The sequence below is a fragment of the Psammomys obesus genome, unplaced genomic scaffold (genome assembly GCF_907164565.1).
Source record: "Psammomys obesus unplaced genomic scaffold, mPsaObe1.curated_primary_1811, whole genome shotgun sequence".
In the NCBI taxonomy this organism is placed as follows: Eukaryota; Metazoa; Chordata; class Mammalia; order Rodentia; family Muridae; genus Psammomys; species Psammomys obesus.
The window spans coordinates 9,052,136-9,080,022 of record NW_026585895.1 but is presented as its reverse complement, the minus strand read 5'-3'; the positions used below and the strand labels follow the sequence as shown (position 1 = coordinate 9,080,022).

General features: G+C 47.3%; 1 protein-coding gene across 4 annotated transcripts; it reads right to left on the bottom strand.

The window, feature by feature from the left end:
• Positions 1–117: 117 nt before the first annotated feature.
• Positions 118–27,679, bottom strand: Nfe2l2 (NFE2 like bZIP transcription factor 2). 4 transcript variants are annotated; one of them, XM_055599705.1, is made up of 5 exons: positions 27,531–27,679; positions 3,694–3,960; positions 2,978–3,067; positions 2,291–2,479; positions 118–1,781 (listed from the first exon to the last, which is right to left on the bottom strand). In XM_055599705.1, exons 1-5 carry the CDS (start codon positions 27,573–27,575, stop codon positions 558–560), a joined length of 1,815 nt encoding a protein of 604 aa, XP_055455680.1. In that variant the 5' UTR covers positions 27,576–27,679; the 3' UTR covers positions 118–557. The 4 variants fall into 4 exon arrangements, with proteins under 4 accessions (XP_055455680.1, XP_055455681.1, XP_055455682.1 ...); XM_055599706.1 differs by having other exon boundaries at positions 2,291–2,458; positions 27,531–27,660; XM_055599707.1 differs by lacking the exon at positions 27,531–27,679 and adding an exon at positions 26,545–26,667.
• Between the last annotated feature and the right edge of the window lie 208 nt (positions 27,680–27,887).

Genomic DNA, 27,887 nt, shown 5'->3' with positions numbered 1-27,887 from the left:
ATAAAATGCTCTGGGTTTCTAAAACCATTCTGAAAGTACAAAACAGCCACATGTGGTGAATGGGTGATTGGCCAGTGGACAATACTGCTGTAAATAAACTCAAATAATCCAAAATAATTTAAGTCATGATATTCCTTTATTAGTGCCAGCTCCTTTAATTTTTGTCAGAGCTAAACAATATAAAAATGCCATTTCTTGTTCATACAGTATATAAAAAAGTATAGTGGTTTGGTTAGTTCTCAATAATTTGCTTTTAGCCAGATGTCATATAAATCTATGAATGTAACAAATAAGAACAGTATAAATAAGTTTTGTAGTATTTACACTTACACAGAAACTAGCCCAAATAGTGCCCTAAGAAATTAACTTGGGTTAAAATGAAACATTCAACATTGAGACTTTAATGCTTTGTAAAGTTTCATATTATCGCTACACTAGCTTTGGCTGTAATTCTGCACAGTTACTTATAAAGTGTGTTTCTGCATCTCACATCACAGTAGGAAATTTTAGCAGTACAAAACAAACACTAGCTCAGAAAAGGCTCCATCTTCCTGAACCTAGTTTTTCTTAGTATCTGGCTTCTTGCTTTTGGGAACAAGGAATACATTGCCATCTCTGGTTTGCTGCAGGGAGTATTCACTGGGAGAGTAAGGCTTCCCATCCTCATCACGTAACATACTGAAGACTTCAAGATACAAGGTGCTGAGCTGCCTCTTCAGTAGATGGAGGTTTCTGTCGTTCTCTCCCTTTTCTCTGAGTAGTTTTTCTCGCTCATCTTTTAAGTGGCCTAAGTCTTGCTCCAGTTCTACTATGTTCTCCAGTTTCCTCTTTCTGCAGTTCTGAGCGGCGACTTTATTCTTCCCTCGCCTGCGTATATCTCGGATTAATGCAAGTTGAGCTTCGTTGAATTGCTCCTTGGACATCATTTCATTGAAGTCGTCAACAGGGAGGTTAATGATTTTTTCCACAGGGAATGGAATATGGAGAGCTTTTGCCCTAAGCTCATCTCTTGTGAGATGAGCCTCTAAGCGGCTTGAATGTTTGTCTTTCGTGAAGGGGATTTTTTGATGACCAGGACTGACAGGCATTTCTTTTTTGGTTGTGTTTTCACACTGGGCATCACGCACAGAAATGTTGTGCCCTTGAGCTGGTGACAGAGGTTGCACTGTATCCCCAGAAGACTGTGTGGGCTGTGCCTTCGGACCATTCTGTTTGACACTTCCAGGGGCACTGTCTAGCTCTTCCATCTCAGAGTCACTGAACCCAGGCGGCGGGTCTCCGTAAATGGAAGACTCCACAGAGTGCTCTGGGGATGCCCTGCTGGGACTAGTGTTCAGTGAGATGCCAGAATCCGAGTCATTGAACTCTGCTGTGCTGTCAGGGTGCTTCTGGTTGAAAGCTTTACAAAGTGACAGATCACAGCCCTCAATAGGCCCAGCCAGAAGTTCAGAGAGGGACTGGCTGATGGCAGCAGAAGAAGGCATGCTGCTACTGCCACTGGGCTCTGCTATGAAAGCAGAATAAAATTCATCACCAAAATCTGTGTTTAATGTGGATTCTGAGTCTAAGGAGTTCAGCTGGCAGGCATCATCCGTGGAGAGGATGCTGCTGAACGAATCCTCAAAACCATGAAGAACATGCGGACTGCAGTTGCCTACTTCTTTTTCCAGTGAGGGGATGGACGAGTAATAATGGTAATTGCTGTCAATTTCTGTCAGTTTGGCTTCTGTGCTGGGAACAGTGGTAGTCTCAACCAGCTGCTTGTTTTCAGTATTAAGACACTAGAAAAGAAGTTCATACTGTATGAACAGAGGCTAAGCATTTTTTTAGATCAATTCCCTACCCCCATTTTCAAGGTGTTCTTTACAATAATTCTAATAACTCCATTTTCAGTTGATGATGGTATGACTGTCAGAGCTCTAAATTAGCATTCAGGCTTACAACAATATTTTATTCTAAAATATACAGCCTGATTAACTAAAAATTGTATGTGTTAAAGAGAGCCTAGGAAGCTCTCATGAATGTTTGTTTTTGTTTTTGAGACAGGGTTTCTCCACGTAGCCTTGGCTGTCCTGGTAAACAGGCTGGCCTCAAACTCACAGAGATCTGCCTGCCTCTGCCTTCCCTGAGTACTGGGATACAAGCATGCGCCATTGCGCTTGGCTCCTCTCATGAGTAATTTAAACACACCATCAATTTCTTCCTGTAAGTAGGTGGCATGTAAATAATAAATAACCAGGATGACTAATTTAAAAGGCCCCACAGAGACAGCACACTCAGGCTCTCTTACCTGTAACTCGGGAATGGACAGCAGCTCCTGCCACACCTGCTCCATGTCCTGCTCTATGCTGCTTAAATCAGCCATTGCCTCCAGAGAGCTATCAAGTGACTGAGCCTGCTGACCAGGGGCGGTGAAGACTGGGCTTTCAACGTGGCTGGGAATATCCAGGGCAAGCGACTGAAATGTAGGTGAAGAAACCTAAGATTGACAAGGCACTTCCATGAGTGAAAGCCAAGGCAGCTGCAGACAGCAGCAGCTCTCTCATCACTGACCGCAGCTTCTATAAAATGAGACATTTCTTCCTTCCCAAATGACCTCACATTTACAATTTACTAGGCTACTTCATCCCATGTTTTTAAGGATAGACTTCAAAATGGACTTCATTAGGACTTCATCTGTATCTATAGTATCTAGAAGTGTTCTTCAAACAACAGATTAAGATTGTTAATCAAAGTTCTGGTTGATAGCTGCTCTTTCCTGGCCAAAGTATTTTATATACCTATATCCATTTCCATGGAAATTATTCTGATCCATGTTTTAGCTCTACAGTAAAATGGACTTGTGGGTTATTATTATGTACAGGTCTTTTTGGGATCAAATTTTTCCTTCCATAATTTTCTTTTATTCTGTTAGAGACACATTAAAGGGACTAATACCAGATAAGGGAATTTTGCTGTTAAGCAAACAATTTTATACCTCATGGTCATCTACAAATGGGAATGTCTCTGCCAAAAGCTGCATGCAGTCTTCAAAGTACAAGGCATCTGGTTTGGGAATGTGGGCAACCTGGAATAAGAGGGAAAGGAAAATCATGGATTAATATTCTAGGCCTGAAAGTCATGACTAGCACTAACAATTGTTCATACAATCACCAAAGATCTCATTTCGAAACTCAGTTTCTTGCACAGATTCAAACAAGATCAACTGGGTTCAGATTGTAGCCCCTCCCCCTTTAAATAAACAGTGCTGGGGGCTGACCGCAGGGCCTTGTGCTAGGCAATAACCTCCCCTAATTTTCTGAGTGATCTGGGAAAATTATTTAGCACTTTTAAGCTTCAGTTTAGTTGCTCATCACCCTATAACATGGGGAGTCATCTTAACACAGGTTACATCAGTGCTCACTCATCGAGGGCCGTGCCTGCACAGCACTGTGAGCAGCCCGCTCCTGTTACTGCCAACTGCATTACTGTTGCTGTCTGCTCCTAACAGGAGGCCTGTGACTCACAAAGTGCTCCCTGTGGGCTGTGCCCTGCTCATCCCAGGAGCTCACTCAGGTACTGAAGCTAGGCTAGGAGCTTAACTTGGTCAAAAAAGACACAGTAAATGGCAGAGCAACAAGTCAAGTACAGGTGTCCGCTTTCTCTGTCCATTTGCCTTAGATCCCGCCAGTCTTTGCCCAGAAGCAAGCGCACCTGGGAGTAGCTGGCAGACGCACTGGTGTCTGTCTGGATGTGCTGGGCTGACTGAATTGGGAGGAGTTCTCCTGTCTCCTCATCCAGCTGTAACTGAGCGAAGAAGGCCTTCTCCTGTTCCTTCTGGAGTTGCTCTTGTCTCTCCTTTTCAAGTTTTTTCTGTTTTTCCAGTTCATAGTCCTTCTGCCGCTGACTGAAGTCAAACACTTCTCGACTTACCCCAAGGTCGATGTCTTGCCTCCAGAGGATGTCAATCAAATCCATGTCCTATGTTTAAAACAGAAAATGACAGAGAAGCCATGGTTTAGATTTAATTGACACGCCATCGCTGATGGGGAAGAGCACAAATTCTGAGTGAGAATACAGACTAGCAATCTACAATGACACTCAATTCCATTCACTCCATCTGCTCACTAAAAGCAATAGCACCTGTCTATAGCACCCATTCTAATCACAATTGGGTCATTAATGACCGAGTAACAACAGAAATAGACAAAACTTATGCATATTTCTCATCAGTGTGCTTTAAACTGAATCCTACACCTCTTCAGAATAGAAACTATCATAAATACACCGAGCCACTAACATCTGGAAAAAAGATTTGGCTTTGACGTGTTCGGCAAATACCCCAGTTACAGAGCGAAACATATTTGCTACTGAGCGTCAGTCTTTAAGACACAAGCAGAAGTGAAGCCTACTCCCGTCAAGGCATAAAGGTAGTGCTAAGCGCTGAGCTGGACCTCAGACCCTGCAAATGTTCCTAAAGGACAATCACTGTCCCAGAAAGACTGAGGTAATCACATTTAAGACATGGGAACCTTACAAAGACAGGCCAAGGTTTCATTTTATTAGCATTACTATTCTGAGAGAATGCCTCACTCTGTAAGCCCAGACAGTCCTCCTCTACCTGCCAAGGGCTGGGGTTAAGGCATGTCACCAGGCTTGCCACTGGCGCAGTCTCTCCAGCCCCAAAGCAATTCTTCTGATACAACTAAATTATAGTTTTTGGAAAAGTCTAAAAAGGTAGAAAGTTTAAGTCCATTTCTATTTAATAGATCCCTTATAGAGAAAGCAATAAACTGAGGCTGGACACAGGCTTGTTGGTTAGGAGCACCTGCTGCTCTTCCAGAGGACCCATGTTGGAGTCCCAGCACCCACATGGTGGCCCCCAACTGTCTGTAACTCCAGTTCAGGGAATGTGACACCCTCCCTGGCCTCTGTGGGCACTTGAAACGTGTGTGATATGCTTACATACACATCGGCAAAATGCTCATAAAATCTTTTTTAAAAAGAATGTACAAACATCATCTTCCCTGAACTCTAGTTTCAATGTGTAAGACAAGTACAGCTTCCTCCACTACTTTACCATATGTACTGAATGTAGAAAATGTGCTGGGGACTCCCCCCATGTCCACCCCTGACTTAGGGATCCTTCTTCCAGCATGCCCAGGCCTACCCAGAGGCAGATGGGGTCTCCGAGTTTGAGGGCAGCCTGATCTACAGAGCAAGTTTCAGGACAGCTAGAGTTACACAGGAAACAAACAAAAAGATACCCCAGAATCAAAAGCGAATATTCAGTTTGTTTTGAGACAGAGTTTCTCTGTGTAGCCCTGGCTGTCCTCAAGCTCACAGGGATGACCCCAAGTCAGCCGCCCGAGTGCTGGGATTAAAGGGATGCACCACCCCCACCAGGGCAGATTTTTGTTTTTTGAAACAGGGGCTCATATAGCCCAGCGGACCTTGAACAACTAACCCTTCTGGCTCCAGTATCAGAAATACCAACACCTAACCCCCAGTTATGATTCTGTACAAACAAGGACTGAAATAATTTCTGTTGGACCACCTGCTCACATGTCTGACTTCCCTAGGACCCAGCCCTTAAGGACCGGAGGACAATTTCTAATGGAACTTACTCTCAAACTACCAGTGTCAGTCATGCCAAGAGTTGACTTTACCACAATTTATTTTTTGTTTCCAGTAAATGATAATGCTTCAAACTTCAGAGGGTGTTAACTGTTCTTTCTTACCCCAGCATGCAGATGGTTGCCAAATGAGACAAATGTCTTCATAAATATAAAATAAGCAAGTATGATAAATGTTGACAGTGATGGAGATAACTGGGGATATAACATTGGACTAACTGAACCGAGAGTTCCAAAATCATGGATGGTTCGGCGGTGGAGCTGCCACGTCCTTCCTTGGGACATGTTCACATGCAGTGCTGTTGTCCTTGTTTTTACAGGAGTTGAAACAAATTAAAACGTATAATTTTGGTGAACTGCTGAGAGCAGCAAGTACCTCCGTGTACTTTACAGTCATCATGGACACGGCAGTCACCACCAACAGGTATGATGACTCTACCTCAGTGCACATCCCAAACCAACTCGGTGTGCCTTTGTTTTAAAATTTCCCAAACCGTGAGGGAGGGTCCTCAAGAAGCAGGAAGGCCCACCTGGAAACAGCAGCTCCCATAGTGGAGCACCCATTTCCAGCAGGAAGGGCACAGAGAGGGGTTTACACCTAACTGGTCTTTGTTGTTCTTTGCTTTTCAGACAGTCACATGTAGCCCAGGCTGGCCTCAGATTCATTCTGTAGCAATGAAGATGGCCTTGGCCTGATTCTCTTCATCTCCCTGGTGCTGGGCTTACAGGTGTATGCCCCCTTGCTTGGCTGCCATCTCACTGTGACCCGTGATCATAGTAGGACCCACAGATGGCAAAAAGCTCTATTAGACTGTGGGGGAGGGGAGGGGAGGGGAGGGAAGGCTAGGAAAACTGCTTTTAAACCTAGCTGGGGAGAGCGTTCAGCAGTTTATCATGTACTGCCCAAAGAACCAAAGTGAGGTTCCAGAACCCACATGAGGTTGCTCACACCTGCCTGTCACTGCAGCTCCTGGGGATCTGACACAAGTTTTAACACACATGCACAAACAGCTTTAAAGCGTAAAAGCAGGCTGAATTTTGAGAAACTTTTATCCTTGGATTCCCATCCATTCTCCTTCCAGAGTAAAGGCCAGGGCTGACCCTGCTTAGCGTGAACAAACTGGCCGTGTTCACAGAGCTGTGGTCACAGGCCTGGATGCACGCTCTGAGCAGAAGGCAGCAACAGTGCCTAACCTGCTTTGCTGTTTTTAATTTCCACACAAGTTCCAGAAAGAAAATGTCTGAAATTTAGTATTTTTTCCCTCTTAAGACAGGATTTCACACTACAGCCCAAGAGAGCCTCAGGCACACAGCAATCCTCCTGCCCCAGCTTTCGGAAGCTGGACTAACACGTGTGTACAACCATGACCTGTGAAACATTCGCAGCATTACACTGGGAAAAAGCATTACGCAGAAGTCTGTAAAGCTAAAGCTCCGCCGGGAGGCCCACAGCTCTTTTCTGCCATGACCAAAGCAGGAGCACTTCCTGAAAGGAGCCCTGTGACTGGCACATGACCTCCACCACAAACACCATCCCTGAGCCTCTGCGCTGTCAGGCCTGCACATCACCTCAGAGGAAATACTAGGGCGGAGCCTGCCACAAGCCAGAACAAACCAGCAGACAGCAGGGAAGGGAAGTGCCCAAGGAGAACCAAAACTGCTCAGAGCCAAGGCTTTGATGAGCAGCTGGCTGCCAGACCCCCAGCCCAGTGGGTCCCCAGGTGGGAAGTCTGGGGAGGGAACAGTTAGCACAGCCTTCCAACACACATTTTCTCAGACTAGAAAACACTGCCCCAGCGTAACACAAGGGCTGGGGTGAGCCTGTGGCACAGGCAAATGCTGCCTGCCACTTACAGCCTCAAGTGTGTGTTCTTCATTGCATTCTGAGTGTGTTCCAAATCCCACTACAAACTTAGCTTATGCGAGACAGAAACAAAATGTTTGGACAATGTATGTTAAATCGCCATCTGGTCTAACAAAAAGTTACATTGGGAATGTATAACGATCACTTGCTGTCTGGGTAAATCCACCACGGCTTCATGGAATGCTACAGCTGGACAACAAATCCATGCCATTTTGAAATAAACATCTCTGCATAAGGTAAACAGAGACCTTCAACACTGAAGCCATACTGTGTTTCAAGCCTATTTTAGTTCTTTGAACACATGCTAAGATGATCTTAAAAGAGAGGGGGGAAAAATGAAGCAAAGATATGATTCCTATTCTAAATTAAAGCTTTTCAGTAAAACTAGCCCTTGGTATATTATTAAAGCCAGATCTTAAAATTTTTATTTCTTTTATTGTGTCAGGGAGGTGGGAAGCACAGAGTAGGAATGGAAGTCAGAGGCCAGCTTCCGGGAGTTGTTTCTCTACCACGTGGGCTGAACAATGGCCATGAAGTGGGAGCAGGCGCCTTTATCCACTATGCCATCTCCACCACTGCAAGAAGCTGCTAGAAACAGTATTGTACTTGTCCTTTGGCACAGAATGAAAACTGACCGTTGATCCCCTCCCCTTTACAGAGACAGGATCTCACTGTGGAGACCAGGCTGACCTCAAACTCATCATCCTTTCAACTCAACCTCCCAAATGCTGGGCTTACACACAGGTGCATTCACACCCCGAAAAACACACATTCCAAAAGTCACTGGAATGCTTCCCTGTGTGCTCTTTTTCATCCAAATATTAGTTACAATTCTCAAGTGGGAAACACTGTCACCTCTCACATAACCCACCTCATGTCCGGGTGAATACATTATTTACCCAGAAGATAAATCTGTTTAGTAAACCCCCCAAGACAATTCTCAAATACTTTTGAATAAAACCAGATAGCAAACATGACTCATGAGAGCTAGCACAAACTATAAATGCAATGTGGGGCATGCCTGAAACTTAAGAACTGGGTAAACAACAGCACAATTAGCCCTCACTTACAAGGTTCTACTCTGTGGTCAGAATGCTTAATAAAGTAAAATGACTCCAAGTAGACAGGTCTTTAAAAAAAAAAATCTGCCTGACTTCTGACTGTTGCACTTCTAAGTATTTACGCATTTACTTCTCTAAAGCCCCTGGCCCACGCTGCATGACCTGGTGACAATACAATGCCACCTGTTTTTCAACAAAAATTCCAGAGGCAGTACACTGGAAAGAATAACTCATTTACACCTGGTGAACTTCCAACACTCGACACTGACCCAAGTTTTCCTCCTACACAAACCTGCCTCAACAGTCAGCAACTAGAGATTTTCACCACCTAAAATTTCCCAAATTCACAGCAGGAACGAGGAACTCGGAAGTCAAAGCCCGGATCGGAATGTGCCATCCCTAGGCTGTGGAACACTGGCCACTCATCCAGGCTGCCGAGTGGTCTGCTCCCCAACCAGCAGGCTCCCAAGCCCAGCATCGCTCACGGGCTGCTTCCTGTTCTCATGCAAGGTTCTTAGCAATGACTCACTCAGCCCAAGAAATCTGATCCGGCCAGCTTACTGGAACTCTCACCCATTAGGCTGTCGGCAACCTGCAATGCATGATGCAAGACAGCGCAAACTGGAAAGTGAAGGCAGTCAGAACCTAGACTTTCTCCGGAGGCAGGCCTGCAACATGATCAAAATGAAATCACAAGACCTTTAGCTCCTTTCCAAACAGCGGGTAACCCCGCCTGCAGCAGACCCCACACACTCTGACTCCTCCAGGGCAAGTTTCACAGTAGGCTTTCAAGAATTAGTCTGGTTGTGCTTCAACAAGGCAGGGCTAGGGCTTTATAGGGGTGACAAAGGGCAGCCCTCCTCTGTCAGAACAGCTCGAGGTAACAAGTGACCTCTGGGATACGCTTGTCTAATTCTCTGCATCCTGAGTGAGCGAGCGGCCCAGAGGAAGCCTTTGATGAATGTTCTTCAGTTACCGTTAGACTGACGTGCACATGTCACTGCCACAAGCACCCTCAAAAACGCTGGTTCCCTGTTAACCTCCTTCACCTCAGTGGAAACAAACTCAGTAGAGAAGGCAGGCAGCTCAATGCTTTGCAGTCTCCATCCTTGACTTCTGTGACAGGGTCAGCTCAAGGGGGAGGCCTCAAATCACAGAGGCTCTCCACAGAAAGCTCCGATGCACCTACTGCTTCAGGTTCCTTTGTGTTCTTTTAGGGTCCCCACACCGGATTATCTAGTTTAATCATTTCCAGACCTAATTACTTATCAATTAGCTAAAAATAGAAATAATCAAGACCGCCCATCTCATCCACCTCGGCTTAAGGGACACATGAGCACTGCTGCAGACATGGCCGCGTAGATGCCAGCAACGCTGAGGGACATGAGATATGAATACAATGTGCTGAATTACATTCAGACCACACAGAATTCCAAAAGCTTTTTTTTTTCAAATGAACTAACTGGGAGTACTTTTAGTGTACTCTGCAAAGGATCTGCTAACTTTTTGAAACTGGGAACTTATATAAGTATGATCCCTAACCCCAGACAAAATTTTTGTGTAGTCCTGGCTACCCTTGAACTTGGAGATCTACCTGCCTGTGCCTCCCAAGTGCTGGGATTAAAAGGTGTGCAAACTCCCCACACCCACTCTCAACAACTACAAACTTTGTTTTGTTTCTTCAGACAGGGTTTCTCTGTGTAGCTTTGTTGTCATAGACTCACTTTGTAGAGCAGGCTGGCCCTGAACTCACAGCGATCCACCTTGTCTCTGCCTCCCTGAATGCTGGCTGGAATTATCAACTGCAGCGCCTGTTTTTTTTTTTTTTTTTTTTTGACTCTGTAAAATATAAGGAAAACCTCACAAATTTGTCTCTATAAGAGCACGCTAACCTTAGTCTAATTTTCCTGCATTTTCTGTTCAAGACACCAAGAGCAAGCAGTATTTCTTGAGGTAACACGCACTACTGGCTAACTCTCGCCTAAAGTGGTATTTATAAAGATGGTGGTGAAGACCAACAGAATTAGTGTGCAGTCTAACCCAAGTGGACCTTAGTCTAGCTACCCACTGAATAATGCCCACATACAGGTGACATCTAAGGGGGTCAGGGACAGTGCTGGGCGCTAGGAATGCAAAAGTAAAGAAGCAGTCTGTGGCCCAGTTAGGAGAAGGGATGAGCAGCACAGAGAAGTGCCACCAATGAGAGCAGGTATGGCCCTCAACACCCTGGACATACACACAGGTGAAGCCTGCATTTTTGGCATGATCGAACACCCCTGTAACTCAGGAGGCTGGAGCAAGGATGGTCATGAGTTCGAGAAGAGCCTAGGCAAGAGCACCGCTGTCTCAAAAAACAAAAACAAAAACAAACAAAAAAAAACTATTCACAGCAGTGAGTGCACACAAAAGTCAACATAGCTCCAACTTTCCCACTTGACAGTGGATATATTTTCCTTGTTCTCAACTGTGTGCATCCCCAGACTCCCCAAAAAAGAAGCTTCAATTCTCTAGCTCATGAAAAATTCTCATCCCCGGAGACTTCCTCCTTGCATCTGGACTTTTTGGTACTCGTGACTCAGGTCACATGGGAAGCACTGTTTACGCCACACAGTCGCAGAATGCCACCACTGAATGGACTGTCTCCAACACCCACACAGGACCTCTACTCCTGCAAGGAACTGAGATAACCTGCCAGGGGCAGAGGGCAAGAATTTTGAAACCACCTCTAGTCCACCTGTCTAATTCTACCGCCTTTACCAAGCTGGCAGAAAAGAAGGATGCGCTGCTGCTTCACTAGCCCTTCTCAATGAGTTGTCTGTCTGTTGGGGTGTTTGGTTGTTTGTTTTTCCCAAGACAAGATTTTTCTAGCTGTCCTAGAACTCAGCAGAGCAGGCTGGCCTCAGACCCAGGGATCCACCTTCTGCTGCCTCCCAAGTGCTGGGATTAAAGGTGTGAGGCATCAATCACACCTGGCATGTTTTTGTGCTTAAAAATTTTTTCCCATGTGTTTTTGTGTGTGGGTGCATATGTCAATACATGCGAAGGGAGGTCAGAGGAAGATGTCTTCATCACTTGGTCTACCACTCTGAAGCAGGTCCCTCCCTGGATCTGGAGTTCATGTCTTTTGGCCAGGTTAGCAGGTAGCAAACTCTGCTGATCTAAGACCCTGGGGTGACAGGCATGCTCTGGACCTTGTCAGGTTGTTCTCTGAGTGCTGGATTCCAAACTCTGGTCCTTAGAGCTGTGTGGCAATCACTGTTAACCTCCTTTCCAGCTCCTACGATGTTTATAGGAGGGCTTCTGTATGAGGGGGGAAGCCCAGACACTGTCACCCTCATTTCTTAATGAGCACACTGAAGCTTTGGGGGAGGACCTATGTCTCTCAAATCACATGTTCTGCAATTAACAGAGTTAGGACTCCAGCCATGAACTTCTAATTCTGAAGGAGAGATGGGAGTGTATTTTCCACATGCTCAAGCATGTTGGCAACTTGTTATTCATATGAAAACAGGCAAAAATGTGGTATGGAGAAATGGCTCAGTGGTTAAGAGCACTCACTGCTTTTCTAGAAGACCCAGGTTCGGTTCTCAGTACCCACAGCAGGTACTGGAGTTATAGGCTCACAACTGCCTGTAACTCCAGCTCTAGGGAATCCAAACCCTTCTTCTGGCTTCTGGGGAAAATGCATATACATTCATATATATATATACACACACACACACATACACACGCACACACACATATAAAAGTCTATAGGAAAACCGAGACTTGGGAGTCCACCTTCTGGTTGCCTATCCAACAGAGGGGGCTCAGATCAGGACATGAGCATCTGGGCTGCCTAAGGAAGAGTTTTGTATTGAAATAAATCTCGTTGAGTCAGCATCTGCACTGTTGACATGTCTTACCAAGGGGGTTTCTAACAACGGTCTGATGACACTGAATTCTTTTAAGGTTTCAGTCTCTGAAATTAAAATTTTTTAGTTTCAGTCTCTCTCTCTCTCTTTTTTCCAGACACAGGTTCTTGTGTAGCCTTGGCTGTTCTGGACTCCCTTTGCAGACCAGGCTGGTCTTGAACTCAAAGATCTCCTTGCATCTCCCTCCCTGAGTGCTTGGATCACAGGTGTGCGCCATCTTGACAGGCTGTTGCTGCTTCCTCCTCCTCTACCTCCTTCTAAAGTCTTACATAATATAGCCCAGGATAGCCTCAACCTTACTATGTAGCTGAGGATGACCTTGACCTCCGAAGACTCTGTAAGTACTGGTCTGCAGGCACATGTCTCTACACTTACCTGGCATATTTTAATTGTGATAAATACTGCCCAAGGGGTGTCAATTCCCCACCTTTCCTAACTCATCAGCTCTGTATCTTACATCATAAGATGTAAGAATGTGGTACCCACTCAATAAACAAACACTGGGGCTTGGGTGGTGTGACTGAATGGCAGAGCACAGGCTTGGCAGGAACAAGATCCTTAATATCTGTATCTATAGATAACACATGCTCACACAGTTTGTACAGGGCCCCCGTAATCTGAAATCATATCAAATCAAGTCTTTCTTACTTTTAACAATGATAGTGGGACTACAGAAGAGAATAAACGCCTTCTTTAGAAGCATTAACAGCACTTTTTCAAGGAATCGACGCCCAGCCATGCTTGAGCCAAGATCCTCTTGCTCTCACTGTCTGTACATCCACAGGGACAAAAAGCAGAGGCTGTGGTATGTAAAGATGAGAGTGAAGTCCTAGCCTGGGCTAGAGAGCAAAAACCTGCTGTGTGGGGTTTTATCTGCAAAGCTCTACTAACAGCCTGTGAATCCTATTATCAGAAACGCAGCTGACATCTGACCAGATAGTGCCTCCAGGGACTCTGCACCCTTCCTTCCGGAAGCCTTCTCCAGCAGCAGTTCTGAATAGCATGCCTAATCCAGAAGAGCCTCCCAGCCCCCAGTCTGGCCTCTCTCTAGAGTAAGCAAAAGACTCAAAAAGGCCCAAATTGAACAATGCGGGTCACATACACCCGAAAAGTTGACTGCTCAGCCCACAGCTTCCCAAGACTGGGGATCAGGCTAAAGAGCCATTGAGTACTAGCCCTGACATTCAGGTGTCTGAAGGTCACAAAACATTCACTTGCATCTTTATGCCATGTAATTCCTACGCCTCTGTGTGAGGGTCAGAGAGAAAAAGAAGATCCTGGGGAGAGTAAAGACTGAACGCACATGAGCTGTCTGCAGCTGGAGCCACCATCTCCACACCTAAGGGCTCCGGTCACAGAATACAAGCCGGGGCTGGAGAATCAGAACATCCTTTCTCTTCCCTCTCTCCTCAAAAAATAAGTAGCACTCTGGTTTGCTCAACATAGCTGTAGATGGCCTCTTCAAGACAGTTTTACAAATGATACCATGAAAATGGACCTAAATTTTAAGTGATCTGACAACTCCGAACACATGAAGTCAGATTCTTTGTCTTTTCCCTTAAAAACGAAAGTTATGGATGTGGTGAAAATAAATCTATGGCTCTGAGTCAGGCATGGTGTCACATCCCCCCCCAGCTACCAAAGCCTTTAACTCTAGCACTCAGGAAGTAACGGTGGATTTCTGAGTTCAAGGCCAGCCTGGTCTACAGAGTGAGTTCCAGGACAACCAAGGCTACACAGAGAAACCCTGTCTCGAAAAATAAACACCTCTGGCTTTGAGAGGAAAAGACTTATGTTAAAAATAGGAAACCCAATCTAGTTTTTCCAACATGGATGTGCACACTGTTATTGTTCATTGAAGTGTTACCACACTGCCCCAAATGACACACACGGTGAGCCCCTACTGAGCAGCGTCCTTTCACCGCGGGCCAGCAGCCACAGTTCTGTCTACCTGCATACTGCCTTTCCTAAGGACCTGGCTTCTGTTTGTTAACAGGAAGGAGATGAAGCTGTGGTCCACTGTGTTGTCACTGGGAAGATAACCAGGTGCTAGGCCCTACCTCAGACACGATTACAAAAACACAGTGACTTCAACTTGAACAATGTATTTAATCCAATTTGCTCAAATGGTACTTTAACATGGTAACAAAACTTGCTGTGCTGTTAAAGTGACAAACACACTGAAGCACATGACAATAATCCTGCCCAATGAGACAGCAGGACACAGAGTCCACAAAGGAATGCCACAAGCCCACTCTTGAGCTGTGTGGGACTGCCTACGGCATGAGATAGAAAAGTGGTTTCTGCTCTTTGTAAATGTCCAGTTCACTAAAATTACAACTCCAGCTTCTCAGCTTCACGTATCGCATCTCAAGACTGCAAAGTGGCCAGTGACGGCTGCGGTGGCAGCACAGCTCTGCAGCGCCTGCACTACGGTTAGGCAGAGGCTTCTGTGAGGCTAACGACTCACCCAGGCTGCAGCTGTGGACATCAGCCCTTCCAGGTACTCCAGGTGTCGGTTAGCAAGCACTGCACAGAGCCAGCGTGGTGAGTGTGAATCGCAGGCCTCCTAACGACTAACTCAACAGTTTATTGTTCACTAGCGGCATAACTTACACGAGACGGTCACCATGCTTACTATGCACGCCACGTGGGGGGACAGAAGTGAGGGGCTCTCCATTCCAAATAAATTAGCCCTGAGCTTGGAAACTGTATTTCACCTCGTTTCATAGATACACATCTGAAATGCATACAGCACTCACTGCTGCTGCCGACTGCCACAAAGCAGGTCAGGTCTATTCAGAAGGACTATTAGGACGTGAGAGCCGGCTAAGCCAGTGGCTTGAGCACTCGCTGCTGTTAGACACGCTGGGGTCTGTTCCAGAACCCACACAGCACTTCACAGCCATCTGCAATTCTACTCCCAGGGAATCTGATGCTCTCTTCTGGACGCTGAAGGCATCAGGTACACATGGGGTACACAGACACACATATAGGTAAAACACCTATAAAAAGTAAATTAAAAATCTACCATATAGTGTATGAGACACTGGTCAACACTGGGCCGTGAGAAGGGAAGGTCCCAGTGTGCACAGTGTGAGGCCACATGAAGCAGCCATTACACTGCAATGGGCACCATACTTCCTACGTACTCAAAAAACTTGTTCCAAAATGTGTTCCGCCTTCTCTGAATGCACAGCAATCCATCAAGTGGCCAGTATGTCACCATCATTCTGGAGTGAGAAAACAGAAGCACGAAGAGCTTTAGTACTTTTGCCAGCGACCATCTAGCACACTGACAGTGAGCTCCAGAGCAGGCACGGTGACCAACACATGAGTTCTCACCCACTCTAGAACACAGGCTCCAACTCCTCAGCCCCCTTCTTTGGGGAGGCTGCTCGGACACTGGACAGCACACTCTACCCTGGAAGACTTGGGCAACTTTGCTGTAAACCGTGGGGTCTAACACAACAGAAAGCCAAGATGACGCCAGTCTTCACAGAATGATCTTTTGTGTCAAAAAGTATGTAAATGCGTCTTGAAACTATAAAGGAGAGGCCAGGGTGTGACAGCGACACTATCAACACATCATCTCCCACAGCAAACAGCAGTGACTGTGAAAGCAGCTATGTTTTAGGCTTCCGGGTGAGGCCACTGCATGAAAAACACAAGGTGAGGCCATAGCTTGTTTCCGTACCCAGCTCCTGCATGGCAACAGACATGGCAAATGTAAACGCCATTCAGCGGTGCCATCTCTTCCAGGATCCTGGGAGGCTTTCTTTTTCTTCACTGCTCTGCTGACTTTTGTAAAGGCCAAGGTTATTTTGGAAGCGCTATTACAAAACAATACTTTAAAGCCTTCATCGAAAGGTGGGGGTGAGGAGAGGACAAGGGATGGGATGGCTCAGTTTGCGTTTGGATTTAGCTGGACATCAAACTCATTGACCTCACTCGCCAAAGTTTCTCCATCCAGCTGCACTGACAGGACCCTAGGTTCCTAGGCCAGTGTGTCCAAGTAATAAATCTTGTGCAAGTGAAGATTCAGGCCTGGAAGGCCTTCCACGCAATGACAAGAGATCCAGCAACAGGTGGAAGGCTGCCCAGGGGAACCTAGGCAGTGAGTGGCCTTTGTTGCGCTAAGATACATGAAGGGCCTGGCCAGAGGTTGGCTTTCAGTCCCAGGAGACCTCAGTTTCTAACCAGGCTCCATATAATGAGGTCAGGGAGTGCACACGGAAGGCTGCACAAAAACAGGACATTTACGGCAAAGAACACAACAGAGCAGCGAAGCCTGATCTCTGAGGAGGCTGCAAATGGAGGACTCAATTTGGCTTTCAAGAGGCCAATGGAAATGTCTATCACTACACATTCAAACGTTCCTGAGACAGATTCCCGACCACTGCCGCTACTGCTGTTGAATGCATGTGCCAGAGTCCACTGCTGTTTACTGATACATCACAGACACAAGCCACAGTAGAAACCACGAGACCCACTGTAACCGGCTATCCATAAGGCCCCTCTCTAGGCCCCGGTTCTTTACTGAATGAAGAGCTCCTTCTGTCACAGGGTGTAATAGGATTGCGACCAATAAAAATAGTTTGTTAAAGCACACAGCACCAGGCCCAGCCCTGGGGAGAGCCCAGGACACTGCAGCTGAGGTCAGGATATTGTGTTTTCATTTTTCCTGGGTGAACACTAATAATTAGTGTGACCGGAGCCAAGGATGGGACTGCTACAGAGAAAATACACTGACCCAGAGAGGCCCAAAGCAGCACTCCCTCCATGCCATTTCAGAGGAGAAAAGCAGGTATTCTGAAAGCAATGGAGCAAGACCAATCTTCCATCAAGGGAATTGAGCATGCCGGCATATGAATTCCTTACCAGAACTTGCAAACATGGGCCCTGCAAGGCCGAGCACAGCCGATTTCACTTCGTGACCAATGAAGAAAATCTACTTCCTTCAAAAAAAGTATTTTGGGGTGTGTGTGTGTGTGTGTGTGTGTGTGTGTGTGTGTGTGTCTTTCTCTCTCAAAGGGAGATGAGACAGGGTCTCATGTAACTCAGGCTGGATTCAAACATGTGTAGCTCAGGCTAGCTTTGAATTCTTGGTCTTCCTGCCTCCACCTCCCATGTGCTAGAAATGCAGACATGTACTGCCATGTCTGGTTTGAAAGGTTTAAACTGAAAAAGTATAATTTAGCCACCACCAGAGATCTTCAGTCCATGGGTTGGTGGCGAGTGAACCCAGCCATGAGAACAATTTCACACCTACTGTACAGCAGGGCCTCACTGTCCTCCAGCCTCCAAGCTGCCCATCTAGCTCACTAAACTTCCTCATCCACAGCCAACTCTGTCCTTTCCAAAACCTTCCAAGGCTTTCGGGTGCTGTATGGGCCAAATGCAGTCTGATTGCACAGGCGAACTGGAGCCCACTACCCCACCCCCAACCATAGTTACCCTTCCCGGCACCTTTGATGCTGGAGTCCTGCTCTCACCTGCTGTCCCCTAGCTTTCCTAAGGGCCCATAAACTGAAAACAAGTGAAATCTAGAGAATTAAAAAACATAGTGAAAACGCTCCCACCTCATAACATCCTAATGCTTCTCCCCAGGAGAAAGTGACACGTTCTCATGTGGTGCTGCCATGGCTCCTGTCACACAGCAGACCTGTCTATACTGAGTACTGCACTCCCAAGGATAGTTACTGAGCAACTACAAAACAAGCACCAAGCATCATAAGAATGCACGCACCCCAGGAGAACAGACACCATTGATGAAACTACACTAATCACCTTGTAAAACGCACCCTGTAATTCTGGAGCACAAAAAGCCAAAGGGTTAGCATATGTAAGTAGAGTAAGCAGAAAGGTCAATTTCAGAAACTTGTGTCCTTAAAGAACAACTGCTGCACTATCTCCAAGACTGAAGCAAACCTTCATGCCAGGCAAGTCTGGACGCAGCCCTCATATATATTTGTGGAATGAGTAGGTGTACATTATTTATTCTCAGAAGTCACTATTTTCATTGTAATCAGAGATGTCTGAGGTTACAGTTCAAATTACCAAAGCAACAAACATAATTTATGACCAAATACCAGTCACAGAAAATGTTTTACCTCAACCTCTATAGCAATACTTGGACATTACTAAGTACAAGAGACAAATATTGTATCTTTGGGATATTAGCACACACAGCTCAAGATACAATCAATCTCTTAGGGATGTTGCCAGACACAGAGCCTCTGGCCTGGTGCACGCTAGGCAAACACTCTAGTATTCCCAAGCTAGACTTCCAGCCTTAACACTGCTTTTTAAGAGAACAAATGCAGCAGTATCTTGGAATGTCCACTAGAAGAATTCTGTCTCTGGATGCTGGGCATGTGGTACCGGCCTGCAAGCTCCGAGTTCAGGAGACGGAGGCCAGATGACTCTGTGAGCTTGAGGCTGTCCTGGCCTTTCTGGAGCATTCAAGGCTAACTTTGCTACTTCAGAGAGTCTGTCCAAAGAGCAAGAGTGAAACACTTGCAACCCAGGGAGGCGATAGAAACAAATTAATCCATCACTAATTGCTGATTTGGGTGTCTTGTCTTCATAGCACAAGTGGTTTCCCCCAAAAGAGTCTGCACCCACAGGCTAGCTTTCTTTAAAGTGCTGCGCTATCCCCCTGGCACCACTGTAGTGGATTAGCCACTCACAGCGTCCTCGCTCTAACCTCACAGGAACTCAAGGAGAAACAAATATGGCATGTTTTCTTTTTTTAACTCTGTCTCCTTACACTAAGCAAGAATAATGTCATCTTCTCAGGGCGGTCGCCTTGCAGACCCCTGCATCAGGGCTCTAACATGCCGGGAAACACTGTCCTCAGCGGGATGGGGATCTGGGTAAGCCACTCTGCTTGAGTCAAGACAATGTGCCGGATCGCCTGAGCGGTGTACTAGCTCTCCTTTTGTCTCTATTCCTGGAGAATAAAAGGTACAAGCAGTTCACTCTCTGAGGAGATGGCGGGTTTCCCTTCAAACAAGATGATAATCCTCCATCAATGTTCCGCAGCCAGGAGTATACAGGAGTCGGAGGGTGGTGCCTCCACTCACCACAGGCCTGCTCTCCATGGAGAAGCTGGGCACAGGCGCACAGAGTGCCCACGGCAGCAACTCTGTAGTACTCTGTGAAGAGTCCTCGTTCTCTAGCAGCTAACAGAAGAAAATGCTTTCACCTTTAGAGAAAGACAGAATGAACTACAGATGAAGCAGTAAACCAGGAGCCGGGAAACAGGGACACAGCAGGGACATCTGTGCCCCCTGTCCTGTCACACGCAAACAGTGTGATCCTTGAAAGCAGCTTAACCACTTCCGGTAGCTTTTGTCAGACTTCTTTATCACTGGTGTGTGATGTGTGTGGATGGCCAGGGCAGCTCTGGGGAGTCGGGCGTCTCCCTCCAACTTCACATGGGTTCTGGAGACTGGACTCAGGACGCCAGGCTTACAGAGCAAACGCTTTACCCGCTGGGCTGTCTTGCCAGCTGCTATGCTAAGAGCAAGCAGCAGACTATGTGGAGCAGAATTGGACAACTCGAGCCTCGTCTCCCTGTCTTGGAAACCGCCAGCACTGGTGTTGTCGGCCCGCCATAGCCCAGGGCTTCACACTGCCAGTTTACCAACCCTTGGCTGAAAGAGTTCTTTAAATTGTCTGCACTACATATATATGCCTTACTGCCCCTAACAGCGTAACTGCTGATGAAGCATTTTCACTTCGTCAGGTAGCTAGGAGAGTTAAGGGTGACTTACATCTTGAGCACCTGAGGAGTTCAGTACCCACAGGTTCCACAGGCCCTGAGACACTGAGGGACACTAGAGATTGGCTACCTTCCCAGGCAGAGGGGAAGCTGGTGACAGAAATCCAGAGTCTCTTCTCTCCTTTATAGTCATTTGCAGCACGCACCCCGGCGCTTTACAGCCACAGCCTTATCAAGCGAACTTTGAACAACCGAAGCACACAAGACACACTCCTTGAACTCTGGACTTCCTGCAGGGCCGGGACAGAAGAAGGCCAGGTTTGTAACTAGAAGAGCCACATCTCTTAAGTCACATCTCTGGAGACAGAGGACTGAACTGGTCAAGGTCAAAGAGACAGAGTCAAGCCGCCTGGACACACCTCCTGCTCTGCAGACCAGGGAGCGGGCCCTGCAAGTCAGAACCAACCGCTCCAAGCCAGGTAGAGCTTTTCTAGCGACACATGAGACTGTCCCTGGAGAAGGCCCACTCTCAGGAACATGTGAGTTGGTGCAGGTTCCCCCAAAGCCACCACAAAGTAACGCAGGCCTCTGAGAGTGGCTTTCAATGTGTACTTCACTGTTTCACTGAGAAGCACCAGCAACAAAAATAAGACCTTCAAAACTTGACAGTTTTTCCTACTGCAGATAAAAAAATGATGACTTGGTTTTCACTACCAAGACTATAATGATTTAACAACAACAGAATTTTGTTATGCTCCAACATTATTCACAGAATCAAGATTCCCTGCTGCAGGTAGCACACCTGTAACCGCAACACTCGGGAGGCAGAGGCAGGAGGATCTTGGTGAGTTCAAGACCAGCCTGGTCTACAAAGTGAGTCCAGGACAGACAAGACTACCTAGAAAAATCCTGTCTAAAAACAACAACAAAAAAGTTCCCTGCCTTGCCAGGCCTAGTGAGCTCATACCTGCAAACCCAGCCCTGGGGAAGCTCAAGTAGGAGTACTGTAATGAGTTTTGGGCCAACTTTGGCTACCATGAGATCCTGTCTCAAGAAAACAAAACAAAAACAAACAATGAACCCCTGGTCCAGTACTACAAAACAAACCAACAGAGTCCAAATTCCTGGTCGCCCATAAGCACCTCAGCAGCAGACCATTCCACAAGGCAGCCACAGCCCCGCAAGCCTCTGCTCACAGCGGGCATCAACCACAACCACTTCCCCTCCAACCTAGAGCCTCAGGCGGGCAGAGGTCAGCTTCTGCTTCCATGTGCAATAGCACACATACCACGGAGGCCAGGCAGACGGTCAGAGCTCCTTCTTCGGGGTGCTGCACACTGACACACAATCAATATGGCCCCTATTGTTCTTTTCCACAAACCCACGCCAGATGTCAAGTCTTTTAAGAATACAAAAATAAGACACCACTTTTCAAAATCTTAGAAGTAACTTCTGACAGGTGACTAAATTATACCTCACCAAGTTGCTACAGGAATGGCTGGGGTGGAGCCCGCCAGCTCTGCCTGGAAGCCCTGAGCAGGGCAGACAGTGGGGGCAGAGGTGTACAAGGCAGCATGGAGCCGCAGAGGTCACGCCCAGAGGTACCTACCCCCACCCCTCACGCACCCACCAGCACAGGCAGCCTGTAGTTCCAAATGTGTGAATAGAAAGGCACTGTGCTCAGGACTCTAAGGCTGCCTAACAGTCAGACACAACCAGAAAATAGAGCTGTTAAAAGCTGGCTTGGGGGTGCGATGGTGTTCTTTGGAGCAAGAAAACAAGGCCTGGGAATGAAGAGTGTGGAGGAACCCACATTCAACACCGGGCGTGAGCATGCCACTCTCCTCCTGCTTGTCTGCAGACAGGGCTCTAGGCTGCAGGCCCGGCTGTCCTCCAGTGCCTGCAGTCCTCCTGGTAGGCTGGGACTGCCGGAGTGACCCACCACACCCCCAGCTCTCACCACCTTTTAACATTACGTGGGGCCTCGGGAGCTGTAGTCACAAGCCACCTGAACTCGGACCCTCTTCAGAAGCAGCAAGCACTCTTAACTCAGCCTTCTTTCTAGCCCCTCACTGCTATTCCTCAGAGACCTTACTGCAGGGTATCCGCACTCCTGGGAAAGTCGCAGAAAGTCCTCCTGGTTCTTTGGGGAAAGCCTGATGATACCGAGGTCCTCATTCAAATATTCATGCGGTGTAGTTACACACTCACTGCACACAGGATACCTCCGACGTACAGCGGGTTCTGGGTGAGGTCCTCAGAGTCGAGTCTCAACGGTCACGGCAGCTGGAACCCAGTGGGCCGCCTTAAAACAGCACCAGTGCCTAAAGGCATCCCCAGACATTTAGACAGAATAAAGAATACAGCCTGGGCACCAATATCTGAAATACTGAAGCGGAGTCTAATGAACAACATTTGGAAGCATAAAAATGTAAAAATAGCTCAAATGTTCCTCAATTTGAAATGCGGTCTGACCACACAGGGACATTAAAAAGGAATGACACAGGACACCTGTGATAACAAGGGGAATCTTCAGAGCATCATGTCAAGCCAGTCATTGGATGGTTCCATTTCTATGAAATGTCTGGCGTGGACAAATCCAGAAGGAAAAAACAAACAAACAACTGAGTGGTTATCAGGGGTTCAGGGAACTGGGAGAAAATAAGTGGCCCCGGGTTTCTTCTGAGAGTGAGAGAAACGAGCAAAGTGGTGACCGCACAACTATAAACACACTGGACTGCTGAATGGGTTTTCCCTGGGTGACCTGGGTGGCGGGTGGATTACATTTCATTTGAACAGTCTTCAGAGGCAGCTGCTGCTGGACTGTAATGATGTGGGAGCCAGTCAGGCATCAAGGGGCCAAGATGGGCTAGGTGCTCAGGATGCTGCCTGGCCCTGGGCTTGTGTTCACACTAGCATGGTCTGGGCTAAATATGCTTACATTCTTGCTCAGAGACTGACAGCTAGGAAGGTAAGCTTAGTGGTGGGGTTCGTGCCTAGGGTGTGCAAGGGCCTGGGTCTATCCCCAGCATTCCCCCAGAAAATAGACTGTAACTCAAGGCTTTGTGACATCAGTATCATTGGTCATATGCTAACAAAATCAGATCAACACTGCTGCTCCCTGCTGATGGGATTATTCAAATTCTGAACACTGCTATAGCAAGGCACACAGAGAAGCCCAATTTAGGATTTTGTTTTGTTTTTTTCTGAGGGACAAAGTCTCGTAAGAATGCACTTGTATTTTCCATTAACGTCAACACATTTTTGCCTTCCTGTCTATAAAACATGCCGTTGCCAACTGTCTAAGCCTTTCTTGTCTTTGTACCTTAAAGCCCTTTGCTAAATGCAGTTGGCATTTATGGTAATGAAATTTCAGGGCCTTCTGGATATCACATCATCAAAATAGAAACTCCTCTGCATGCCACAGTGAAACGATTCCTTTCACAGCCACAGAGACAGAGAAGCAGGGCTATCACTAACAAACTCCAGCAAACTCACCTGCCCCCTCAACCCTGTGCGCATTCTGAAGCAGGTGACCCAGGCAAGGATCTACATACACAGATAAATCATCCCCCAAACCCTGACGGTCCTTTGAAGCATATTTAACTTGGACAATAATTCCTAACAAAATTTAACAATTAAGACCAGAAAATAAAGTACTTAATCTTCAAATGTACTAGTCTCAAAGCTACAGGTAAACCAGATAGACTTGAGCCTTTAATGCTGGTTTCAATTGGTAGCTGGCAAGTCAGTGGATTAGTTTAGTGTGAGCTAACAGGTTTCTGCTGGCTGCTTTTAACTCGCCTCCCCACAACCCCAAATCCACTTTCCCTCAAACTTGTTTAACCCTATTGGCCACCCTGTACATAGCCTTACTTACTGAGCATAATTTTGATCATCGCCCCAAAGTAAACACAGGAGAATGGGTTGCAAACAAAAGCAAAGACACCCACAGCTAAAAGATTTAATTTAGAAAAAAGGAAAATGGTCACGTGAAGCAGACTCTCAGATGCTGCTTTTAAAACGACTACTACAGGACAAAAGCATCCTGCCTCTCCAAATGGAAGCCGCCTGGGCTGGCCTCTGTCTTCCTGGACAGGACACAGGCACCAGGCATTGCCAGTTCACTCACTCCTGCCGTAACTGAAAGGATCTGCTCCCTTCCACATTGTCGTTAATGACCTTTACGTGGAGAAGGGGCAGACCCTACCTCAATCATCCCAGCCTCTCCTATGAGTTTTGTTTTGTTGTTGTGTTTTCTGTTTTTATTTTCCCCTGAATCTACCCACTTAAATGTGAAGCTTTGTGGCTCCGCTTCAAACTCCCTTTAGTTCAGTTTGAAAATGAAGATTCAGAGCCCTTGGAGTCAGGTTGTTTGAATTTTATCTTCCAACAGCTGGGTGACCCTGCAGGAGTCTTGGCATCCCTCCTTCCTAACCTGGAAACTGAAGATAAAAAATATTTCCTGTGGGGTTACTGAGAAATTATATTGTTTGACTTGCAAAGGAGTGTCCGCTAACTTAACTAATATCTAGCAATATGTCCCAAATTCTTCCTGCATCCTCAAGCGTGTATTTATGAAAACCTTTTAAATATGCTTTATCACAAGGGAGGAAACTTCCAGAAATAGTAACTGACCAAGTGCTCCTTCCTCCTGCAGCTTGCTGAGCATAATTCATTCTACATAAAAATAAATATTAAGAAAAACCATGAGCTGGTGCATACCTTTAATCCCAGCACTCAGGATGCAGAGGCAAGAATATTTCTATGAGTTCAAGGCCAGCCTGGTCTACTAAGCGAGTCCAGGGCAGTCACAGCTACACAAAGAAATCCTGTTTCAAAAACACCAAGAAAGAAAGGAAGGAATGAAAGAACGAACGAAGGAACGAACACATATCTGGCTTTCAACTCTTCCTGTTAATCCTAAGAGGTTTGGTTCCCCAGTATTGTTTTTAAGGACCGCAGTTAATACAAATGGAATTTCAAAGTGGCCCTCGTTATTTTTAAGGCAGAGACTGATGTAGTCACGTGTTTATCCACCTACATGTAGTTTCAGAAATGTCTCAGAGACATTCCACATTATCTTTAAAGTCAGGTTATTCTTAAGTTGTTTTCCTTCGTTCTGGAGGACAGGTCCATCCTCTGTCTTTTTAAATACAATCTCTTATGTCTCGTTCAAGATCAACTTCATCTCTTGTCTTCAAAAGTATTTTATCTTTCCAAGACACCAGTGGAAGAGTAATGGATGGTTCCCCTACTTGAGATGAAGAATCACTGAACCTCCTGTTATGAGCAGTTAAAAAAACGTACCCTGAAGCCGGCCTGGATAGCTCAATTGATAAAGCTCCTGATTCTGACAGTCCTGGGTTCAGGTCCCTGCTACTTTTAGAGGCTGCAAACATGGCCCGTGGAAGTTTTATGAGTGGCTCAGACTGTGGCTTACAATTCAAACAGAAAAGAGTATTAAGAAAAACAACACAAACAACAACAACAAAACATAGCCTATTTCAATTAACTACACAACTGGCTGGCTTCTCTAACCATTTGTTCAAACCCTTTTGCACTATCCAATAATGATTTTAGGATGAATTATATCTTCTAGTTCTTTTTTCAAAGTCTTCAAGTATTTAAATCAATGTTGGAAATAACTAGAAATATCCCCGGCAAACAACTAAAACTTTCACATGGGAGAGAAAGTGGTACACCTGCCATTTCTGTACATGAATTGTTACGCTGCTCAGAAAAGAGAAGAAAACTTTAAAGTCGAAGTTTGTTTGTATCGTGCATCCCGTGGCCAGACAAGCATTCCTTCTGATTACTAATGAAGAGCAGAAATCAGAAAGTAGAGTTCACTTATTCATCCTAATGAAAACCAGGCTACAACCCCAATCATTTCTGGGGCCAAGTTCAAGGGAGGGAGTAGAATTAATGCGTGGTAAGTAACTTAAAAGCTCACAACAGGACTTTCCCGGAGTCAGCCTAAAACTTCACATTTAAATAAACCCACTGTTCACCACGTTACACCTTGCCCTGGGTTAAATGTTTTGTTTTTTTTTTTTCTAAGAACAAATACGACACTGTAAAAAAAATTAGTTTTTTAAAAGTTGCCTGAAGTATGACCAGAAACTGGTTTTCACTTACATAACAATCTCCAAAACTTAGCAAGAAAGTGTTATGAAATGCAAGCGTCCCATCCACTGTCTTCAAACAAGTGCGCAACATGCTAAGAAACTGAGGCAAAAAAAACCAACAACAACAACAACAAAACCCTCAAATAGTAAAGGAAAATGTATTCAGGATACTAAAAGCAAAACTTCAACAACAGTATGAAAAGCAAGAAATTCTAATCTATAACTCTTACCCTTGACGGCAAGGAACAGAATATCCTGCCTTACACATTTTGGCATTGCAACTCTGTAATGGTAAATCCAAAGACAAAGCCGCCCAGGGGAAAATAACAATTGCGCAACAGATCAACAGCTCCAACTTGTCCCTTGGCCCCAGAGCGGCGAGGTTTGCACGCTATAGAGCAGGAAAGGGCCAACCGAGGGCCTCTGTGACTGCCAACCGGCCGTTGTCACCCAGCGGAGGCCGGGGCCACGCACGCAGCGTGGGGAGCCCGCGAATCGCGGCGCTCGGGACACGCAGCCCCCCGTGGGGACCGCTCGGACCTCGGAGCCCGCCGCCCGGGGACGCCCGTCCGCGCGCCGGACCCGAGGCCAGCCCCGGCGCCCCGGGCGGACGGAGCGCAAGGAGCCCCGGCCGCCCGTCGGGGCGCCTGGGCACGAGGGCCACCCGGTGACTTTCCCCTCCGCCCCCGGAGGGCTGGGTTTCTCTAGAGCAAGACGGACAGGCGTGATCCCGCAGACCGGGCTCTCGGAGGCGGAGAGCCAGAGCCGGCGCGGGCACCCGCCCCGGGTCACGGCCGGGGGGCTGGGGAGGGCGCCGGGGCCGAGGAGACCTCAGCTCCCCCGAGCGCGGCCCCGTGACGAGGCACATTCTTACGGGCACCGAATCGGGGAAACCACGCAGCCCCGGAAAGGGCCGGGCGGCGCCGGTTTACACCGCCAGCATCCACCCGCTCCTCCCGACCCGCCGGCGCGGGGTCGTGGCCGCCCGTCCCCACGAAGCCCGAGCTTCCTCCACACCCCAACCCCGGCGCCCCGGGGGCCCGAGGCTCGGTCCCCGCTGTCGTCGCTGCCCCTCCCGGCCCGGCGGGGCAGCTCCCAGGTCCTTCCGTCCAGAGTCCCGGCTCGGACGGTCCCTCCCTCGCTCTCGGGGCCACTGTCCCCTCCAGCTCCTGCCCGCTTCCCGGCCAGGCGAGAGGCCCGAGGGCCGGGACAGCACCTGCTGGGGCTGCAGTCCCGGCGGTGGCAACTCCAGGTCCATCATGCTGAGGGCTGACGCTGCGCTGGGGCTCCCCGACGGCGACGCTGTCCTGGCTGCCGAGCTGCGGCGGCGGCGGTAACTCGTCCGAGCTGCCGCGAACCAGCAGACACCCCGCTTGCCCGAGCGGCAGGCGGCCTTAGCCCGCCCCGCCCCCGCCCCTGGGGGCGGACCGAGGACCTAGAGACTGGACGAGCGCTCAAGGGCGGAGTAAGGGCTAAGGCAGGAGGCAAGGGGCTGGGACGGGGCAAGGGGGCGGGGCAAGGGCGGGAGGACCGGGAGCCTGGGGGCGGGGCGAGGGCCCGAGGGCTTCCGGCT